Source organism: Natator depressus, chromosome 10 (genome assembly GCF_965152275.1).
Source record: "Natator depressus isolate rNatDep1 chromosome 10, rNatDep2.hap1, whole genome shotgun sequence".
Classification (NCBI taxonomy): Eukaryota; Metazoa; Chordata; order Testudines; family Cheloniidae; genus Natator; species Natator depressus.
Genome location: NC_134243.1, coordinates 67,962,442 through 67,981,202, shown reverse-complemented (window position 1 = coordinate 67,981,202; position 18,761 = coordinate 67,962,442). Strand labels below are relative to the sequence as shown.

The 18,761-nt window shown below is 39.5% G+C and overlaps 1 protein-coding gene across 3 annotated transcripts in view; it reads left to right on the top strand.

Moving 5' to 3' along the window:
- ARNT2 (aryl hydrocarbon receptor nuclear translocator 2) overlaps nt 1-18,761 on the top strand; it is a 137,139-nt gene that overhangs the window by 31,286 nt on the left and 87,092 nt on the right. For 2 of the 3 annotated variants that reach the window (XM_074966447.1, XM_074966448.1), the window contains exons 2-5: nt 1,839-1,950; nt 8,290-8,337; nt 12,334-12,378; nt 16,333-16,546. In XM_074966447.1, coding sequence (XP_074822548.1) covers nt 1,839-1,950; nt 8,290-8,337; nt 12,334-12,378; nt 16,333-16,546 — 419 coding nt within the window. The remainder of the gene's footprint in view (nt 1-1,838; nt 1,951-8,289; nt 8,338-12,333; nt 12,379-16,332; nt 16,547-18,761) is intronic. The other variant, XM_074966449.1, reaches the window with a different exon arrangement.

Sequence of the window (18,761 nt, the reverse complement as noted above, 5' to 3'; positions counted from 1 at the left end):
AAACTTCCACTGAAGACCTTAAAAATGTTGCTACCAGGGATGGACCAGGTGACCAAAGATGCCTTTGCCAACCCTGATATGTGTGGTTCTAAATGATATTTAAAAAAACCAAACCCCATTACATTTTAAAATACCGGAATTAATATTTAGGGTTGAAGTTTGGAGGAGAATGCATTGGGGGGGAGGGGAGGGAGGGGTAATGAGATGCTGTATGTGTATGTGAGGGAGAACACTTTTTTTTTTTTATCATCCAGTCTCTTTTTTTTTTTTTTCTCTTAATGTGTGCTCACTCTCAGCAGATTCCTCTCCATCCTTCCACAAGCTCCAGCCTACCAGCTGTTTTGGGGGAGGGGAATAGTAATAATATACATCCAGTTTGCACAATCCTTGTACAAAGAAAAGGAGTACTTGTGGCACCTTAGAGACTAACCAATTTATTTGAGCATAAGCTTTCATGAGCTACAGCTCACTTCATCGGATGCATACTGTGGAAAGTGTAGAAGATCTTTTTATATACACACAAAGCATGAAAAAATACCTCCTCCCACCCCACTCTCCTGCTGGTAATAGCTTATCTAAAGTGATCACTCTCCTTACAATGTGTATGATAATCAAGTTGGGCCATTTCCAGCACAAATCCAGGTTTTCTCACCCCCCCCCCACACGAAAGCTTATGCTCAAATAAATTGTTTAGTCTCTAAGGTGCCACAAGTACTCCTTTTCTTTTTGCGAATACAGACTAACATGGCTGTTACTCTGAAACCAATCCTTGTACAGTTTAACAAAACATTTTTGGGTTTTTGTTTTGTGACCACTAGACATTGTGATCTTCGGTTGGTAGTATCTCAGCCACATGCTACAGCAAATGGTCTGTGAAATCTCTATGCTTTAGAGGGAGAGAGACTTATCATTTCTTAAATCCTATATAATGATTCCACAAAGTCCATACATATACTTAATCTATGGGATAGAAAGAAGGGAAAGAACTACATTGTTCTGTTTTTCTAGAGTGTGTTTCATTCTGAAGTATAATAAAATGTTTCCCATCCAGTTGCTGTCTTTGGAAAATAAAAATGCCTTTTAGTTCTGTGATCTCAACATACTTTACTAAGGTGAGTGTTGATATCCCCATTTTACAGATTGGAAAAGTATGGCATAGAGATCGGATTAGCCTGATGTCACACACTGAGGCACTGACAGAGATGTGAATAAGAGCCTAGAGTGTAAACTCTTCCTAGCACCTTGCATATTGGGATATGAATTCTGATTAGGGTCTCTAAATGCTACCAGAATGTAAATAACATCTCCTGAGGCCCAATCTCCTGCTCTAGCCACTAGACCTCATTGCTACCCACAATTACCAGCATATAGGGTTTGTCATACTTTTTAATATTGCATTTGAATATATTTTAAAATTTTGCCTGATCTGGATAAATTATGCCCCAGCACCTAATTAATTTCAGTAATTCTGCATTGATAAGCTTCCTCGCAGGGTATTTTTTAGGTGTTGTGAAAGACTGCTAGGCTTCATTGGCAGCTTCCGTACAGTAGGGAACAAAAGTACAGGGAGCTAATACATAAAAGAAATACACAGGAAGCTGTGTATGCTGTGATTGTCTCTCCAATTGCACTCAGGATATCTATTGACAAAACTGAAGCTATTGCAAGAGTGTAATGAATTTGCCATCATTTGTACAGTCCTTTAAACCACAAAGGATAGATTTATCTTCTTTTAGAAATAAAAGGAAAGATCACTCTGCACTGAGTGTTTTTAAAAGAGCCTTCTGTACATCATTACCTTTCATAGTGGATAACATGATTTTCATTCTGTATTACAGAAATGGCTTCAGATATTCCTGGATCGGTGACATTGCCAGTTGCACCTATGGCAACAGGACAGGTGAGAATGGCAGGATCCATGCCTGCTAGAGGAGGAAAGAGGCGTTCTGGGTAAGTTATTTCATTTTATCAGTGGTGAAACTGAAAACTATTTGCATTCATAAATTAAATGCGTACATGTACTAATATACGTCACAACACTGGCTAGTTGTGTTTTGGTTTTCTTTTCACCATGTATGTTGTAAGACTGAACTTGCTGCTGTGTGTGTATTTTGTTTAGTGATGGGCAAGCCTCAGAAGGTTACGGTGTTATGGATTGGCTAAGCATCCAAAATTCAGGGATGTGGTCTTGAAACCAATGTAAGCACATGACACTTGCTCAGATGAGTAATCCCACTGGTCTCAATGAGATGTCTCATGCGAATAAGTGGAGCAAGATGTGATTCTAGTTGCATAAGGAAATTTATCCAAACCTGCTCGGTCTGAAAATTGGGCTTGGAATCTCCCAACTACATATTTTCTATTTGAATTTCTAATACATTATTTCCATTTTCTGCCGTAGGTGCAGAAACCATAACTACAGCCTCTCTTAAGGTATTTTGGCTTGTCATATCCTGGGCCTGATTGGAAACCAGAAGTTAAAATGTCTTAGTATCTGAGAGAGGTTTGGTTCAAGTTTCCTTTCTTAACATGGCTGGAGGTTTTGCTGGGGAAGAGGAAATTCTTATTTTATCCAGACCATTTTTGCTCATTCCTCACATTGTGTCCATAAGCAGGACAATATATATATATTTTTTAATCACATGTAGTTCTGTGGCCTCTCTCATTGTAATATCAGAGTGCCCTCAACTTGGACTAGAAGTACCTCAGGGTTTCACAGGGGAAAAACGCTTTCTTCCCTAGAAATAACTGCTTTCATAGGCAGATGAAATCCAGATGGTGGTCAGGAGATCGCTTTCCTGGAGATTTCACTATTCTGTTAGGGGAAGGCATATACGCACGCAGATGGGTCTGTCTTACATTTGCCCCTAAATATGGCCATAACAGGGCTCATCAAGAGTAAAGATCGTTCAACTGAGGAGGATTCACTGAGAGAACCCTGACCCAATTCCTGTGAGTTCTCCTCTTGTGATTGCCAGCCAAAGTGTTCTGTCAATTTTAATGGTCTTCTAGGGGAATACAAGAGACAGTAGCTAGGACGGCTGGTCCCACTCCATATGTGAATAAAAACAGGAGGATCTGGACGGTGTCTTAGACCTGGAATTAAATTGGCAGCCAGATGAGGCGTGTGGAGCGCTGGTGTGATATGTTCCTTTGATCTGCTTTACCTCTGAAGTAGGCTTCCACATGCTGAACTAACTGTATGCAGTTGATCTTATTAAATCATGAACTATCCCTTTTGAAAAAGCTACATTTTGTGTTAAAACTGTTGAACACAAAAGCCTTTTTAAGCTTATGCTAAAAAAACAAATTTAAAATCAAGATTGCATATTTTTCTAAAGGATCTGCTCTTAGGACTTATTTTGGGGAAGTTCCATATGGCTTGCATCTACAGGAGGTCAGACTAGATAATCACAGTGGTCCCTTCTGACCTTGGAATCTATGAAAAAAAGAGAAAGCTTTAACATCTTTTTAATGGCTACTTTACAAAGAGTCTGACTTTAAGTCTTGGACTCTTACGTGACCAGACAAATGATCTCACTGCTGAGCAGCAGCCAGGTCAGCTGCTAATACTAATTACTAAGTAGTGACTGCCAAGGATTGATGTTGCTAAATGTGAAGTTTGCTGGTTTTACAAAATATTGACTTGAAAGTTAAATCAAAATGTTGTGGTCCTGAGTTTTAAATATACCATTGTAAGTATCTTTTATATGCAGGAGAATGAGATGGGGGGGAGGTAAAAGTGAGTTATTTAAAAATGTATTTAATTTAAAAATTCTCTGAATTAGATATTGTAGGTTTGCTGCTGTACAGAGGGCACTTTTGTATCAGTGAATCTTAGTTCTAGATTAGAAAGCCCTCCCTAAGGTGGTGGAGAGAGAGCATTTTATTCAGTCTATGTATTCAGACCTTCAGGGAAAGAATGCCTGGTATGTCTGCCTGCTGTGTCTAATGCATTGTACTTTCTCTTTGAACAAAGCTGTAACAAGCATTTAGTCCTTTCCTTACTCTGGTGATGCATCTTTGTACACTTAACTCCTTGGGCACTTTAGAAATGAATGCTTCTGATCAAACACAAAGGAATGCAGCCAGCAACATGGCTTTCTTTCCCAACTTTGGTATCTTTTTGAACATTGTTTTTTGCTTATAATTGCTGATGCACTCTGGCAAAATAATTGTTGTACAGGCTTAAATATATGCCAGGTTAAGCTCATTGTCTGTCCAGAAGGTGTTTCTGCAAGGTAAGGATTCCATTCCATCAGCAGCTAGGAAATATGTTTTTCCTCTCTGTGGATTGTGCCAAACGTTTTGTGGGGAAGAAAAAAAGGTACAAATGCGTAAGATATTCCATTGATGAGGGCAGTAAGAGTATGTAGACTTATTTAATTTATTTTTGTTGCTTATGCTGATTTTTAAAGCCCTTATCAGTGTAGGTACTGGCTATATTTCAGGCCTCTTCTGGGATTTTTTTGGCTGGGTGTCTGTTTCTTTTAGGGCTCCATTGATTTTTGGCCTTAGGTCAGCAAGTGTTTTTGCCTTTGCTATGATGGGCCCTACGGTGTGGAACTCGTTTTCTGCCTGCACCCTCATGAATAGCTACCTCAAACCATCTCCCCAATTTTTAAACATTACCTAAAATCCATTTTCTCCCATCTTTCCCACTCAACCTGCCCCCATCTCCTTTTGTGTTTCTTGCTTGAACATGTTTTTAACTTAAAATGTTACCATATTTCATAATTCGTATATAATTTATGGCACCCAAGAAAGCTTTTGCATGGGGCACTTTATAAATATAATTATTACTATCTGGCCTTTTCACAACAGCTGAATACTGTGTGAAAGAAGAAAACAAGATTTATTCTTCTCTCTTCAGTATGAGAGCCCAGGATAGCATATTTTTAGTTCCTTTTTAAAATGGGAATTTTAAATGAAGACAAAAGGTATTGTTTCTGAAATGATGTCATTTGTCTTCTGGGAAGTTACTTCTGCTGTATTGCTGACATGCAATTTACTCTTTCTGAATAGAGGATCTTATCTGTTGGGGTAAGGTGAGTTTGTTGGAATATTTTTTTACATGCTGTGCTGTGTAATGCTAAAGGTTAAAACTGATTCCTTATCCTTCTGGGTTCTGCCTCATTTTCAACAATATATATTAGTGGAAGGCAACCAGTTAGCATCTCTTACTTTTAAACCCACTGGCTTTTTTTTCAAGATGATCTGAGTTTTTCCATGTCATATAATTAACATATCTCTGCTTTCCACTTCTTCCTTTTTTTATCTTAAAAACAAAGACCAGAGCTGACATTAATTTTGTGCCACATTTTTACAAGTGTTCTATGAAGTTAGTTTAAGTCCTTATTTTTAAAAAAAGCATTGTTTTACATTTGTAATAAAAATGCAATTACTGTGTAGCCTAACAAAGTGATATGTATATATTAAAGTCCAGTATGTTAAAGCCTGATATCACAGTTCTAGGCACTTAGATACGCATGGTATAAATGTCTAGATTTATTTTCTATTTGCATTCCAGTCTCCCACACAATGTGGTAGGTGCTGCTGTACATATGACTGACTGGCAGTCTTAACTCCAAAGAGTTTTCAGTTTAAGAAACTCAGCTCTATCTAGCTGGATAAATACTTGCATGACTAGTTTCACTTATTCCATTGGGATGAGTGCCATGAGTAAGGGCTGCAAGACCAGGCCCTAAATACACTGTTATCAAGTGTTGCATATTCCAATAATAATAAACTGGACCAAACATAATAAAGCTGGGATGTTATGCTCATGGGAAGATCCAGCTCTCAACACTCCCTCCCCACCCCCCCGCCCCGTGTGTTTTGGCTGGGATCTGGAAAAACCCCACCAAGGAAAGAGCCCCTTTAATACCTCTCCACACAGGAAAGGATGGAGGCGCTACACAGTAAAGCATCTCCAGCCCTGATCCAGGTCTCCCCAGCTGGTTTCCCCCAGGGCAGGGGATGTGTAGCACCTGCAGTAAACTCTTGACTCTCTCCATTGCGCTTCAGTAGCCAGTGAGGTTAGGGAAGGATTTGCTTTATAGACAAGGGTCCTGCAGTTGAATCTTCATAGATTGACCCCTGTGCCTGTAAAGAGCTCTTTTGACTTCAGTGGCACCAACGTAGGTGAAAGTGTCCAAATCTATCTCATAGAGCTGGAAGGGACCTTGAAAGGTCATCAAGTCCCGTCCCCTGCCTTCACAGCAGGACCAAGTACCGTCCCTTATTTTTGCCAGATCCCCAAATGGCTCCCTCAAGGATTGAACTCACAACCCTGGGTTTAACAGGCCAATGCTCAAACCACTGAGCTGTCCCAATCAATTGCAGGGACAAGGATCACAGGAGAATTTCAACAAGATAACATGTACATTGTTAGAAATATCTCCCATGCAGCTGGTCTGAGCAAATTCAGAATATTTGGAGAGCCCCCTACTGAAAACAGCATTGTTATGGAAGAGTAGATTGGCCATGAATTAGCCATATATATCTCTGTACAACTAGCCTCGCTGGCCACTGGAGGTCACTGTTGCTCCACAAAAATACAACTGAAAGGCCATTCATTCATCATATAGAAAGTATCGGGGGTAGCCGTGTTAGTCTGTATCCACAAAAACAACAAGGAGTCCGGTGGCACCTTAAAGACTAACAGATTTATTTGAGCATAAGCTTTTGTGGGTAGCCACCAGACTCCTTGTTGATCATATAGAAAGTGATTCTGAAACAGAGCTTGGTAATGAGCAGAAAAGCGCAACATGATTTGCAGTGGAAACATCGATGATGAAATCAGACTTCAACCAAACTAATACAAAACCACATTTTTTTTTCTATGAGACCTTTTAGGAAAGTGGTTTTCCTGACCACTTCCTTTAGAAATGAACAATCTCTCTTACCGTCTGGAAGTATTAATGTGTCTTTTCTAATGAGATTTTCAGTTCTTGTGATTATTTTCTGTTTTTGTTCCATTTGTACATAGATTACTACCATCCAAAGAAATCTTTTAGAGGGCATCTGGTCATTTATATAAAAATTAAGAAGTAAAGTAATATACACTGATGGAGTCTGGTGCTTACATTGTGTAGTTGGTCATTTATATTTTGGTTTTTAGTTTCAAAGAAGTTATTCTGTGCCCAGAACTCAGTGTAGTACTATTCTTTAATATATGTTTTAATTTAAAAAATCTTTTTTTTAATTCAGTGAAACATTTTTTAATATGAAGACCTAAATTGTCTTTGCAGTTTTCTTTTGCCATAGCTATAGCTTATTGCATTTATGATTATAAAAAACTTGAGGGCGTATGGAATCCAGAATTTCCTTAAGTCTTATTGCAGTCAGAAATTTTAGAAAACTTAGAAGTGTTTGTGTTGCCTAACAAAAAGGATTAAAAAAAATAAAACTCTGATTTGTTAATTGAAAGGCATGATAATGGAATACCTACCGTGGATAAGACACTTACTTAGGGCCTGAATCAAATCTCACTTACATTTTTGTAAATTGGGTCTGATTATTAGAGTAAATAAGGTTACATCAGAAAAATCATTGTGCAATCAGAATCAGACACTTAGTGTCTCATTATGCCAAAGGTTCCCCATCAGTAAAGCTCGTATAGCAATGCTTGCCAACCTTTATAAAGTATAGAAATATAGAGATGTAAAAATGCTGTCTGTTTTAAGTAATAGTGTTATTACATGGCTTTGTAGTGGCTAAAAGTCACTAATTCATTTAAATCTAGGTCTGTAGTGATTGAAAGTCATCAGCATCTAAGGGCTGACTGACGTCCTGTGTGAAATGAGTTGGTGATCTTGGTTTCTAATGGACAAGTCCAAAAATCACCACAATTACAATCATTTGGGACTAATTGGCAGCCAATTTTAGCAGAGGCCAAGAAACAATTAGATGTAGAGATTGACCTGTTGCTCCCTCTCACTGTTACATGTGAACTCTCCAGACCTGGGCAAAAGCATGTGGGCGGGATAGTGCGGGGAAGTCTGTATGACTGTTGCCCCCATCTGTATTACGTGGATAACAGAGAACTTCATTATATATCGGCCTGACCCAAAGAAGGTCACTGAAATACATGGAAAGACTCCTGTTGATTTCAGTGGGCTTTGGATCAGGCCTGAGGGCTGCTAATCCAGCACACTTCAAAGGAACTACATTCACTTAAAATTAAGAAGAAAATAGCAGCAGTGCAGATTTTTGTTGACAGAATATTTAATTTAACTCTTGGCTTCTTAAATAATGATTACTTATTCAAAAATTTTGCTTTTTCAGAATGGACTTTGATGATGAAGATGGGGAAGGTCCTAGCAAATTTTCAAGGTGAGCTTTTATAAGTACCTGGCTAAATGATTGGCTTTTTCGATGCAGGAAGACAACTAGCAAACTACTAATATTGACAAAACCACAGTCACATAGGCTGAAATGTGTTTGGTGTCTCCCAATGCTAACGGGTTGGGTTGAATTGCATTGGCAACATCTTCTGTGTCAGCAAATTAGGCATACCACATCCTGGCACATAATAGCCAGTAACTAGGTTGATATCCACTAGATCTCAGCCCATAGAGTGTCAAGCCCTGCAGGAACTCTTTGATGAGCAAATTTTTTCAGATGAATCTGCTTACTGTAGTTGTCGGCTCACAACACTCAGAATGCATTTTGCATCATCATATGAAACGTTACATATATCACAGAAACAATTTCAGATAAGGACATTTGTGACTTTTACTTACAATATTCCAACTTTGAGAGAGAAGCTCTCATTATTCTTGGTTGCTGAATTTGTCTTTCTGCCACTGAAAATAAGTTTCCTATTGGTTGAATGAGTTTTATATTGCTTATGATAGTTCAGATTTTTTAATTGACGATTCAAATATTCTGCCAGATCTTACTTTAAATATTGTGTGTGTGTCTTGAGGAGTAACATAATATTCCAATAAAGTTAAAACAAAAGTTAAGTGACATTGCCATCCTTCACCTTTCATTTCACTTTTGGTTACATTGTTTGCAGTTTCCCATTAGAAAAATATGGTGGGACACACCGTGTGTACTTAGAAGCCCACCACTATTACTCACATTGCAGTTGGAACCATGATAACAGCCATGTTTAATCACAGTTGTCATTAATAGGGTTCTAGAATGGTTTTCCTGCCTAATATTGACAGTGATATTGTGTTAGAACCAAGTTCTAAAACCATGTCATGACTTACCTAGTAAGGTCAACAGTAGCTCTGTTTAGCTAGTGCTGTTCTCAGAAAGGATATCCCAATCCACCTTTTTGAGTGGTATTTTAAAAATGTGAGTGTTAAAGAACTTCACAGACTTTAAGTGCCTCTGGCAGCAGCTACAGAAGTAAAATATTATTATATTGAGCTGATTTGTGCATGCAGATGTCTGTTCACATGCGAAAATGTAGGGTTTTGTAGGCATAGTGTTACATATGCACCTTGCATGACACCACCCATTGCCAGAGCCTTTGAAAATTTGACCCTGTGGGGGTCCTGTTTTTATTTTTGTTGAAGCCAAATTCTTATCTAATGTTAAATTCAGGTGCTCATGTATCTGAAGACAGAATTTGGTGATTAATTGTTTTTAGTGCTCTAGCACCTTAACTCTGTACTCTTTTGAGGGAAAGTGCAACATATTACTTTGTTTCCATCTAATAGTATACACTATTTAGAGACACAGGCACTCTCCATTGAGCCGATCCTTTTCCTTTATGTTTTCAGGGCATGACCACATCCCAGAAGGCAAAGTAAAATAGAGGAAGTAGCATTTTATCCTGTAGTCAGTACAAAATAAGGGCCTGATCCTGAGATTATTGGCGTGAATGGCGACTACAGGTTGAAAGGCTTAAGGCAAAATGCACCAATTCAGTCCTACTTGAGCTCTATTTTGAGGATTTAAATATGACTCCCTGAAAAAGGAAATGTGACTGTAAGACTGAAAAAAACTCGCTGGAGGGCTCATGAGAAAATTTATTACCTACAAGTACTTTTAACTCACTTTAAAAAATAAAAAATCAAGTTAATGGTGACCCTTTAAGTTTTCAAAAAAAAAGAAAGAAAAGATTTTTATTTATACTGTACTTCCCATGAAAGCTTTAAAGGATTAAAGACACTAGTAAATAAGCTGTGGTGCCTTTGTACTTATCGTGGTAAAGCAGCAATTATAATATAGAAAATCAAATGGCTTTTCTTGAGAACTAATGCTCTTTATTTTCAGAGAAGCATTTAGCGCTGTTATTGAGATCTTGACAACCCATAGTTTTTTGTTTATTTGTCTCAACTTTTCAAAAAATAAACATTAATTGGGACCAGGTATTTTGATTTATTTCCAACAGTAGGCTCTTCTTTTAGATATTGTTTTATTTCGTGTCCGCATTAGGAAATACTGATTCCAAATGATGAATATATATTTAGAAAAGAGAGCGAAAAAAAGGTAACATTTTATAAGTAATGTTGCATGCCCCTGACTGCTATTTGGAGAACACTACAAAAAGGATGAAGTCCTAGCTCCATTTAAGACAGAAGTGAAACTCCCATTGACTTCAGCTGCATTGGGATGTCACTCAAAATATTTAGTCTAATTTAATTTATAATACATAACATGATGTGATTTATTATAAATTCCTGCTACCTGATTGACCATATTTCAGTCCTTTCATATAAGAGAAAATAAGAAGTTTTATTGTCTGTATTTGACACTTGAGCATAACTCTATACTTGTTTTAAGAACTCTCACACCTAGTAGGCGTCTATACAGTTTTGCTTTATTTCTCTATACAACCCTCAGTTTATCTGTCCAGATCTTTTTTTTTTTTTTTTTTAAATAGGCACTGTACATAAAACTGGTGCATTTACACCAACTGAAGAGCTGGCCCTGTGTGTATAACTCATGAGTATAACCAGATTTTGGGAGCAGGGGGAGTTTCTAGTGACCTTAGCAAGGGGTCATAGCTACACACATGATCATTAACCACCACCTCTATGGAGAAAGATACTACACTTTTTTGCTATTGCTTCTGATGCAAAAGCAGAATTCCACTTTGTTGGAGGGCATGAGAAGGGCACCAGATGTGGAAGGCAACTTTGCTACATCTGGAACAGAATAGAAAGCACATAGATATGCACTGACACATGTGTTAACGCCTTCATTTGCCTAGAAAATTAAAAGGGCTGTGGGAGTTGGGAGGATATCTTATGCAACCCACTTTAAACTGTTATTTTTCTTTCTTATAACTTTTGGCATGTACATATTTGGGTCTATGTGGAAAGTTAACTTTGCAAGTGTACAGAGCATTGTAGCATATTAACAACTTTTTATTAGTGAAATATTCTCTTTTTATATAATAATCTTTGAATAGGATTAACTGAAAAGAAGGTTTGCACTTTTAAATTGCTCAGGCAATAGACAGAAAAGATTCCTATTTATGTATGATTGATTAATCACGGTAGTAACCCATGAATACTCCTGCTTGTATAGTAGGTTTTAGGCTTCTGTCCTCTGTAGGCTGCAACGGCTAGAATGCAACAAATTATACACGCTCTAGGGAGGTTAGTATCTGCTCAGGTGTAATAATATTTAGCCTTCTGAGATGTATGCACAAGGAAGTAGGTCTGACATTCAATCCAGAAGACGTCATTGGTGATACCTATGCCTTGTGAAATGAAAGACACTTGCACCAAACACAGTATGTTATTTCTAATACAGAGAGGCAGATCGCCATTGACTTGAGTGGAGATATACTGACTTACGCCAGCTGACGATCTGGCCCAGAATCTCATAAAGAATATTTGGTGGAGTGTACAGTGTCTGTATTAAACCTTTTTTCAAAGGTGTCCATAAAATAATGAACTGTGTTTGGATGTCTCTGTCTTTCCACAATTTATATGTCATCACTGCCCTCTGAGTGCCATAGCTAGTGGATGCAGCCTGCTGAAGATGTCCCTACTACAGCTGTGCAGCCAGGACTATTTCATGGGTTACTATTAGTAACAGACTAATGGCACTTTGTACAGCTTCCTCAAGCAATATACAAAAAGGCTCTAATATTTTAAGTGAAACCAGTGGGTCATATTTTGACCTTTTTCATATTAATACACAAAGAGAGTTTTTAACAACTGGTTCCTGGTCATTCAAAAAGTTTCACCAGAGTCCCCTTTTCCTTTCCGTTCCATCATTCCCATAATATCATGCTTCTCTTGGTGTAATTTGTAGTAGTTTGCAATTGCAAGTGTTGTCTTCACCTTCTGCTTTGTATTGACTTTCTAGTTTTGCATAAGCCTTTTGAATTTACTTACCGTATTTTGTTTACAGGTATGATGATGATCAAATCTCTGGTGATAAGGAAAAATTTGCAAGGTAGGCGTGTTCTGTAGAGATCCTCTGCTGAGAGAAAAGAAGGGGGATAGTCGTATCCAGAAATTCTCAGTCTGTGTGCCTTAGCTTAGAGAGCTGGTTATTTTGTTTCCAGGTGGGAAGAATATCAAAGTACTGCTGATTCAGGGAGGATGGCCAGGTAGGAACAAGGAAAATCACATACGTTTTGACCCTTTTATTTTATATGATAACATTCCGACTGATCACAAATTGGTAAGGTTCACTTATCTAGAGCCTGATCCAAAGCCCATTAAAGTCAATAGGAGACTTCCCACCTACTATTGACTTTGGGGACTTTGGATCAGCCCCTTATGGCCAGATTTTAATACCCTCAAAAACATTCTTTAAAAACCAGTTAGGAATTCTAAATCCAGGACTCCATCTTCTAAACTTGTTCATGAAGTTGCCAGGATCTGTGGTCCCTCTTGCTATCTACTAAGCTCAACTTTAGTGAGTTCCAGGTCAGTGTCAGATTTATTTCTTTGGCAGGCCCTTTAGTGACCTATGGATTAATGTAATAATTTTAAAGTTTTAAAATAATAAATAACATGGAATGTTGGATTTTGTCACTGTTTCCATGCAGCAATGGTCCTGTTGTCCGTTGGTTACTCTGTATGGGATTGTTTTTAACTATGCAGCGTGGTTGTAGCAATGTCGGTCCCAGGATATTAGAGAAACAAGGTGGGTGAGGTAATATCTTTTATTGGACCAACTTCTGTTGGTCAGAGAGACAAGCTTTCGAGTTTACACAGAGCTCTCATATCTAACCTCTCTCTAGTATCCTAGGATCAACATGGCTACACCATCTCACTCACAGACAGTTGAGAATCTGAAACAGGTCCTTCATTAGGAAGAATGTGATAAACAAAGTAAACGGTAACCTTAACAAAAGAGAGAGGTTGTAATTTGTTGAACCATTAAGGGCTGACATTGCAATACACTTGTTTGAATTGTATACTCATTGATGCTTTACTCCTAAGTAGGGCTGCGTGCCTGTCATGGAACTCATGGATTCCGTGACTTTCGTGACTTCTGCAGTGGTCTGTGGCTCAGGCCAGCAGCAGCAGTTTGGGTGTGTGGGAGGCGGTTGGGGCAGGAGGTGGAGGTATGGGGTGGCGCTTACCGGGGCGGGGAGAGGGAGGGGTCTCCAGCTCGCACCAGCATGTCCCTGCAGCACCTAGGCAGAGGGACCAGAGGGCTCTGCGCACTGCCAGCGCCCGCAGGTGCTGCCCCTGAAGCTCCCATTGGCTGTGGTTCCCGGCCAATGGGAGCTGTGGAGCTGGCACTTGTGGCAGGAGCAGCGTGCAGAGCCCCCCTAGCCACCCCTCCCTCTAGGAGCTGCAGGGACATGTGGAGCCGGTAGGGAGTCTGCGAGCCCCGCCAACCCTCCCCCCAGCACCAACAGGGGTCCTGGACTGCGCGCTGCAGTGCACTCCCCCTCCGCCCCCCAAACCAGCAGGCGTCCCAGGCCGTGCGCTGCCGCCCGCCTCCCCCACAGCACCAGTGGGGGTCCTGGGCCAACCCCCCAGAGCACCTGCAGCTCCCCAGCCCAAGTTTTATTTAGGGGTATATAGTACAAGTCATGGACAGGTTCCAGGCCGTCAGTTTTTGTTTACTGCCTGTGACCTGTCCATGACTTTTCCTAAAAATACCCGTGACTGAAACGTAGCCTTACTTATCAGGTCCTTATTGATATCAGTGGGAATTGTGAATGTGGAGACAGAACTCTAAAATGTGTTGATTCTGTTACAGTGACTCCAACATGTAATACCTACATATGATACCCTGCACATATGATGCATCTTCTAAAGCAACACAAGCCAATGCATTCCAACTCTTCTAGGTGTTCTATGATCTTGCTTATTTGCTAGAGTATTTCAAAGAGATACATGTTGCAACTGGGATCCCGACCCTAAATTTAAAAAAAAGCTTAGTTGTGAAAAGTGGGTGAAAAGTATTCTGATCTTTGCTTAGTCCACTTCCACGAGTCACTCCCTAATTATTCAGCCCTGAGTTATGCTAAATCAGAATAAATTAATCTCTTCCAATACTGCATGTTGTACCTGTCAACATTACTGGATTCTCCATGTGGTAATCTGCAATTTCACATCTTGTTGGATCAATCAGTTATCCCTCAAGAAAACTCCATACACAGCTCATTGAAATCAGTGGAAGAAGCTGCTTTGACATCTGAAGTGGCAAACACCTGTCCTGGGCATGCTTGTAGGTAGCTACCGCTTTACAGGTACAGTATGTTGGTGCCATGTCAGAAAATAAAGAAATGCACCTCTATGATGCAGTGTAGTTTTCTGGGTTCGGTAGGTCAGTTCCTCAGCTGATGTAAATTGGTTCAACTCCATTGACTTAGATAAAGCTATTTGATTTGCACTAGCTGAGGATCTGGCCCACAGATCCTAATTTATATACAGTATTGACAGCTGGTAATTGAAAAACCCTGAAATGCAACTGGCCAACTCAGTAATATATTTATTGTTATGTGCTGAGAACTTTGGAAATAAAATTTAAATGAGTCAGTGATCCTCCTTGTTGTAGGGTATGGGGAAGTGTGAAGTGGAGGGAAGAAATTTAATTTACTGGATACTTGTTTTTCTTAATTTGATAGGTGGACTGAGTGCAATGTTTTGCCATGAAAATTAATGTCTGTAGGCTAAGGCTGGGGTTTTCAAAGAATGGAAATTATACATCTAACTCTGTTAGACCTCTTTGAAAATCACACCCTAAATCCTGGAGTCTTTACACAATTTTTAACTCAATTATTTATCAGGTAAAATTCCGAAGAACTTTAATGATAGTTTTGACTGAGTAAAAACTTTAAGATGTGGCGTTTTATAATTATAAATGTTGTCACTCATGGAAGACAAAGTAAAACCAAAGCTTCTGATAATGTTTTCTTTTGAATGTTTTTTGAGCACAGTATTAGTATTCAGGAACTCCGGAGTTCTAATCCCAGCTCTAGCTTTCTTTGGCTTCCTCAGACTTCCTTTGTAGCTATAGTCAAGTTATTTAACCTCTGTGAAACAGGGTTATTGTGAAGATGCTCTAGGTATCTGTGAAAGTCTCATTGAAGATAAAAAGCACTATATTAGGGTTGAATATTGTCATAGTTATTTTCTCTTATATAATTACCTGTTCAGTGTCTGGCAAGTCAGGACCTACTTTACCTTTAATATTTGGTTTAGATATTGTATTTACTTGTTATACAAAATATGGTCCCAATCTTGCGCATCCAAATATGGTCCCAATCTGATCCCTGCATCCATACATAACCTTATTGAGGTCTTAGGAGCGGGCGGCAGCACAGAGGTTGAGGTCTGCTGCATAGGATTACAAGATTGCGGTCTATATCGCCATTACAAAATTTTAGTCAGAGCTGTTGCTTACTGTGAACCTGAAGTCCATTGAGGGGCTCCCATTGATTTAATCAGGAGCTGGATCAGGATCTATATTAATACAAGGAACACCTCACTAATGCCCTTATGCTAGGAGGTACAGAACATCTCTTGAAAGGTGGGACTTCCCCCGGAGTTGACAGCCCTCAGCACCTCACGTTCCTTTTTCTGTCTGGTGCTCTAAACCAACTGAGGTAGAATTTCTAGAGGATTAGAGCCAGGAACTGGCAGTTCAAAAATCTGGATTCTTTTCTCTGCTCTGCCACTGACTCACTGTGTGACCTTGGGCAAGTCATATTTAACCATCATGTGCCTCAGTTTTCCCACCTGTAAAATGGGGGATAATAATGCTTACATCTGTAAAGCGCTTTGATCACCTTGGATGAAAGATGCTACACAAGTGCAAAGTATTATTATTATTATTATTATTTTATTATTTATTATTTATTATTATACCAAATGAAAATTCCTATACTGATCTTGTCTTTGCTTTTTCTGTTGGCTTGATCTTTCTTTAAATGTTTAGGGAGAATCACAGTGAAATTGAAAGACGCAGGAGAAATAAGATGACACAGTATATCACTGAGCTGTCGGACATGGTGCCCACCTGCAGTGCATTGGCCCGTAAACCTGACAAGCTGACAATTCTGCGTATGGCTGTTTCGCACATGAAGTCTATGAGGGGCACTGGAAATAAATCTACTGACGGGGCATATAAGCCTTCTTTCCTAACGGAACAGGTAGTTGCTTCATAAATGTTATTTCTTCCGGACTAAATAATCCTATTATTTTGAGAGGTGGGATAGAGAGGTCAGTAGGTTCTTCACATTGTTTTCCTTGCTTCATTAATGAGAGGCACACAATCCCAGGTGTGAACACAGACAGATTTAGAGAAAATTCAGATTTGGATCTGAACTATATGGCTAGCCCCCATCTGTAAAAACTCAGAACTGGAGAGCTTGGATCTGAACTTATGAAACTCCTCCTTAGTTTTCTTTTGGCTATAGGGAAGAAGATGTAACTGGTATTTCAAGGGAGCCCAGGTTCAATCTTATCCACTGGAAAGTCCTCATGCCTGCTGGTATTTTTGAACCCAGAGGGCTGTAACTGATGCACTTTTGCTCTTAACAGTAAAGTTCTTACATATGTAAAGAATGGCTTGAAGCAATGCATATTTCTGTTAGACAGATACCAGCAGCTGCTGAGCTTGCAATGCTCATATCTCTGTGTACTTTTTGTGATGGCTTTGGCCCCTTTGGGGTGTCACTGAGACAGCCTGTTCTGCCAGCCTGGGTCCCCTTTACCTGGTCTTGCTGGGTTACGTTCACAAGCCTCTTCCAGGCAAGCAGACAGGCAGGGCCACACCCAGCTGGACAGAGAGACAGAGATCCGCTCTGGAAAGATTCAGCCTTAAGGGCTTGCCCCAACACTCTGGTGTCCACTCCCTTTAAGGGGGACAAACCCAAAGGTTTTATGAAATTCTCTCCCTCCCTCAATGTGGAGGGAGATATTCCTCCCCCCCCCCGTTAGAAATTACATAAACTGGGTTATATTATAAACAAGCAATAAGTTTGTTAACTACAAAAGGTGAATTTTAAGTAAATATAAGAGGTAACAGAACAAAGCAGATTACTGACCAAGTAAAGCAAAATACGCAAGCTAAGCTCAATATACTTAAACAGGTTACAAAATGTAAATTCTCACCCTAAATGTTCTTTTAGGCAGGTTACAAAGTTTGTGGTTCAGAGTTCCAGTTATATTTCTTTTCAGACTGGACCCCTGTCTCAGTCTGGACTGCACCCTGGCCTTCCCTTCAGTTGGTTTTAGCAGTCTTTCTTCTTGGGCAGACAGGCCATGGAGAGGAGGAGTCCCGTTTGCTTTCCTCCCCACCCTTAAATAGGATTTTCATAAGGTGGGAATCCTTTGTTTCCCAAACTTGACCCCCTCACCCCCTCCCTTCCAGTGGAAATTTACAAGAACTCCCAGGTAATGTTTAGTATCAGGTGACAAGACCACCTGACTCTGTAGTATCACAAAAAGAAAAGGAGGACTTGTGGCACCTTAGAGACTAACAAATTTATTTGAGCATAAGCTTTTGTGAGCTACAGCTCACTTCATCGGATGCATTAGCTCACGAAAGCTTATGCTCAAATAAATTTGTTAGTCTCTAAGGTGCCACAAGTCCTCCTTTTCTTTTTGCGAATACAGACTAACACGGGTGCTACTCTGAAACCTGTAGTATCACAGCATCCATGAGTCAGTGGCAATATGGAGCCCCACAGGAAAGCCAAGCCTTTTCACAGTCCATTGTCCTCGCTGATGGGCCATCCGCCCTGTCTGGCTTTTCCATTGTTGTACCTGAAGTGTTAGCAGTGGGCATGACCCAAAGTAGCATAATTGAAATACAGATACATAGTCAATATTCCTAACTTCAGATACAGAAATGATACAGGCATACGCATTGGATAATCACATTCTGTAAATTATAACCTTTCCAATGATACCTTACAAGACCCATCTTGCATAAGGTACATCTCAGTTGTGTCTTATTCTTATCATAAGCATATTTTCATAAAGAATATGGAGTGAAATGTCACACTTTTATCTTGGGTCTCTCAAAATTTGCTTCTGGGGGACAGCAAATGTTGTCACTTGACTCGTTGTCTTACCTCTGTGTAAGCTTGAAAGCTTGTCTCTCTCTCTCTCACCAACAGAAGTTGGTCCAATAAAATATATCACCTTACCCCCCCTAGTTACTCTTCTTTAGGGCAGACTAGTCACTTTTCATTGTATCATTTTTTATTTTTTATTTTGAGACTTACAGAATGGCTCACACATTTTTTTCTTTTTCCAACTGTGTTAATATTGGATTTAAAATGGGGTCATAAATCCTCCAGAAGTTGCAGCTAATATAGAGGCAGGTGGGCCATTTTAACAAAATCATCCTGTTTTTAG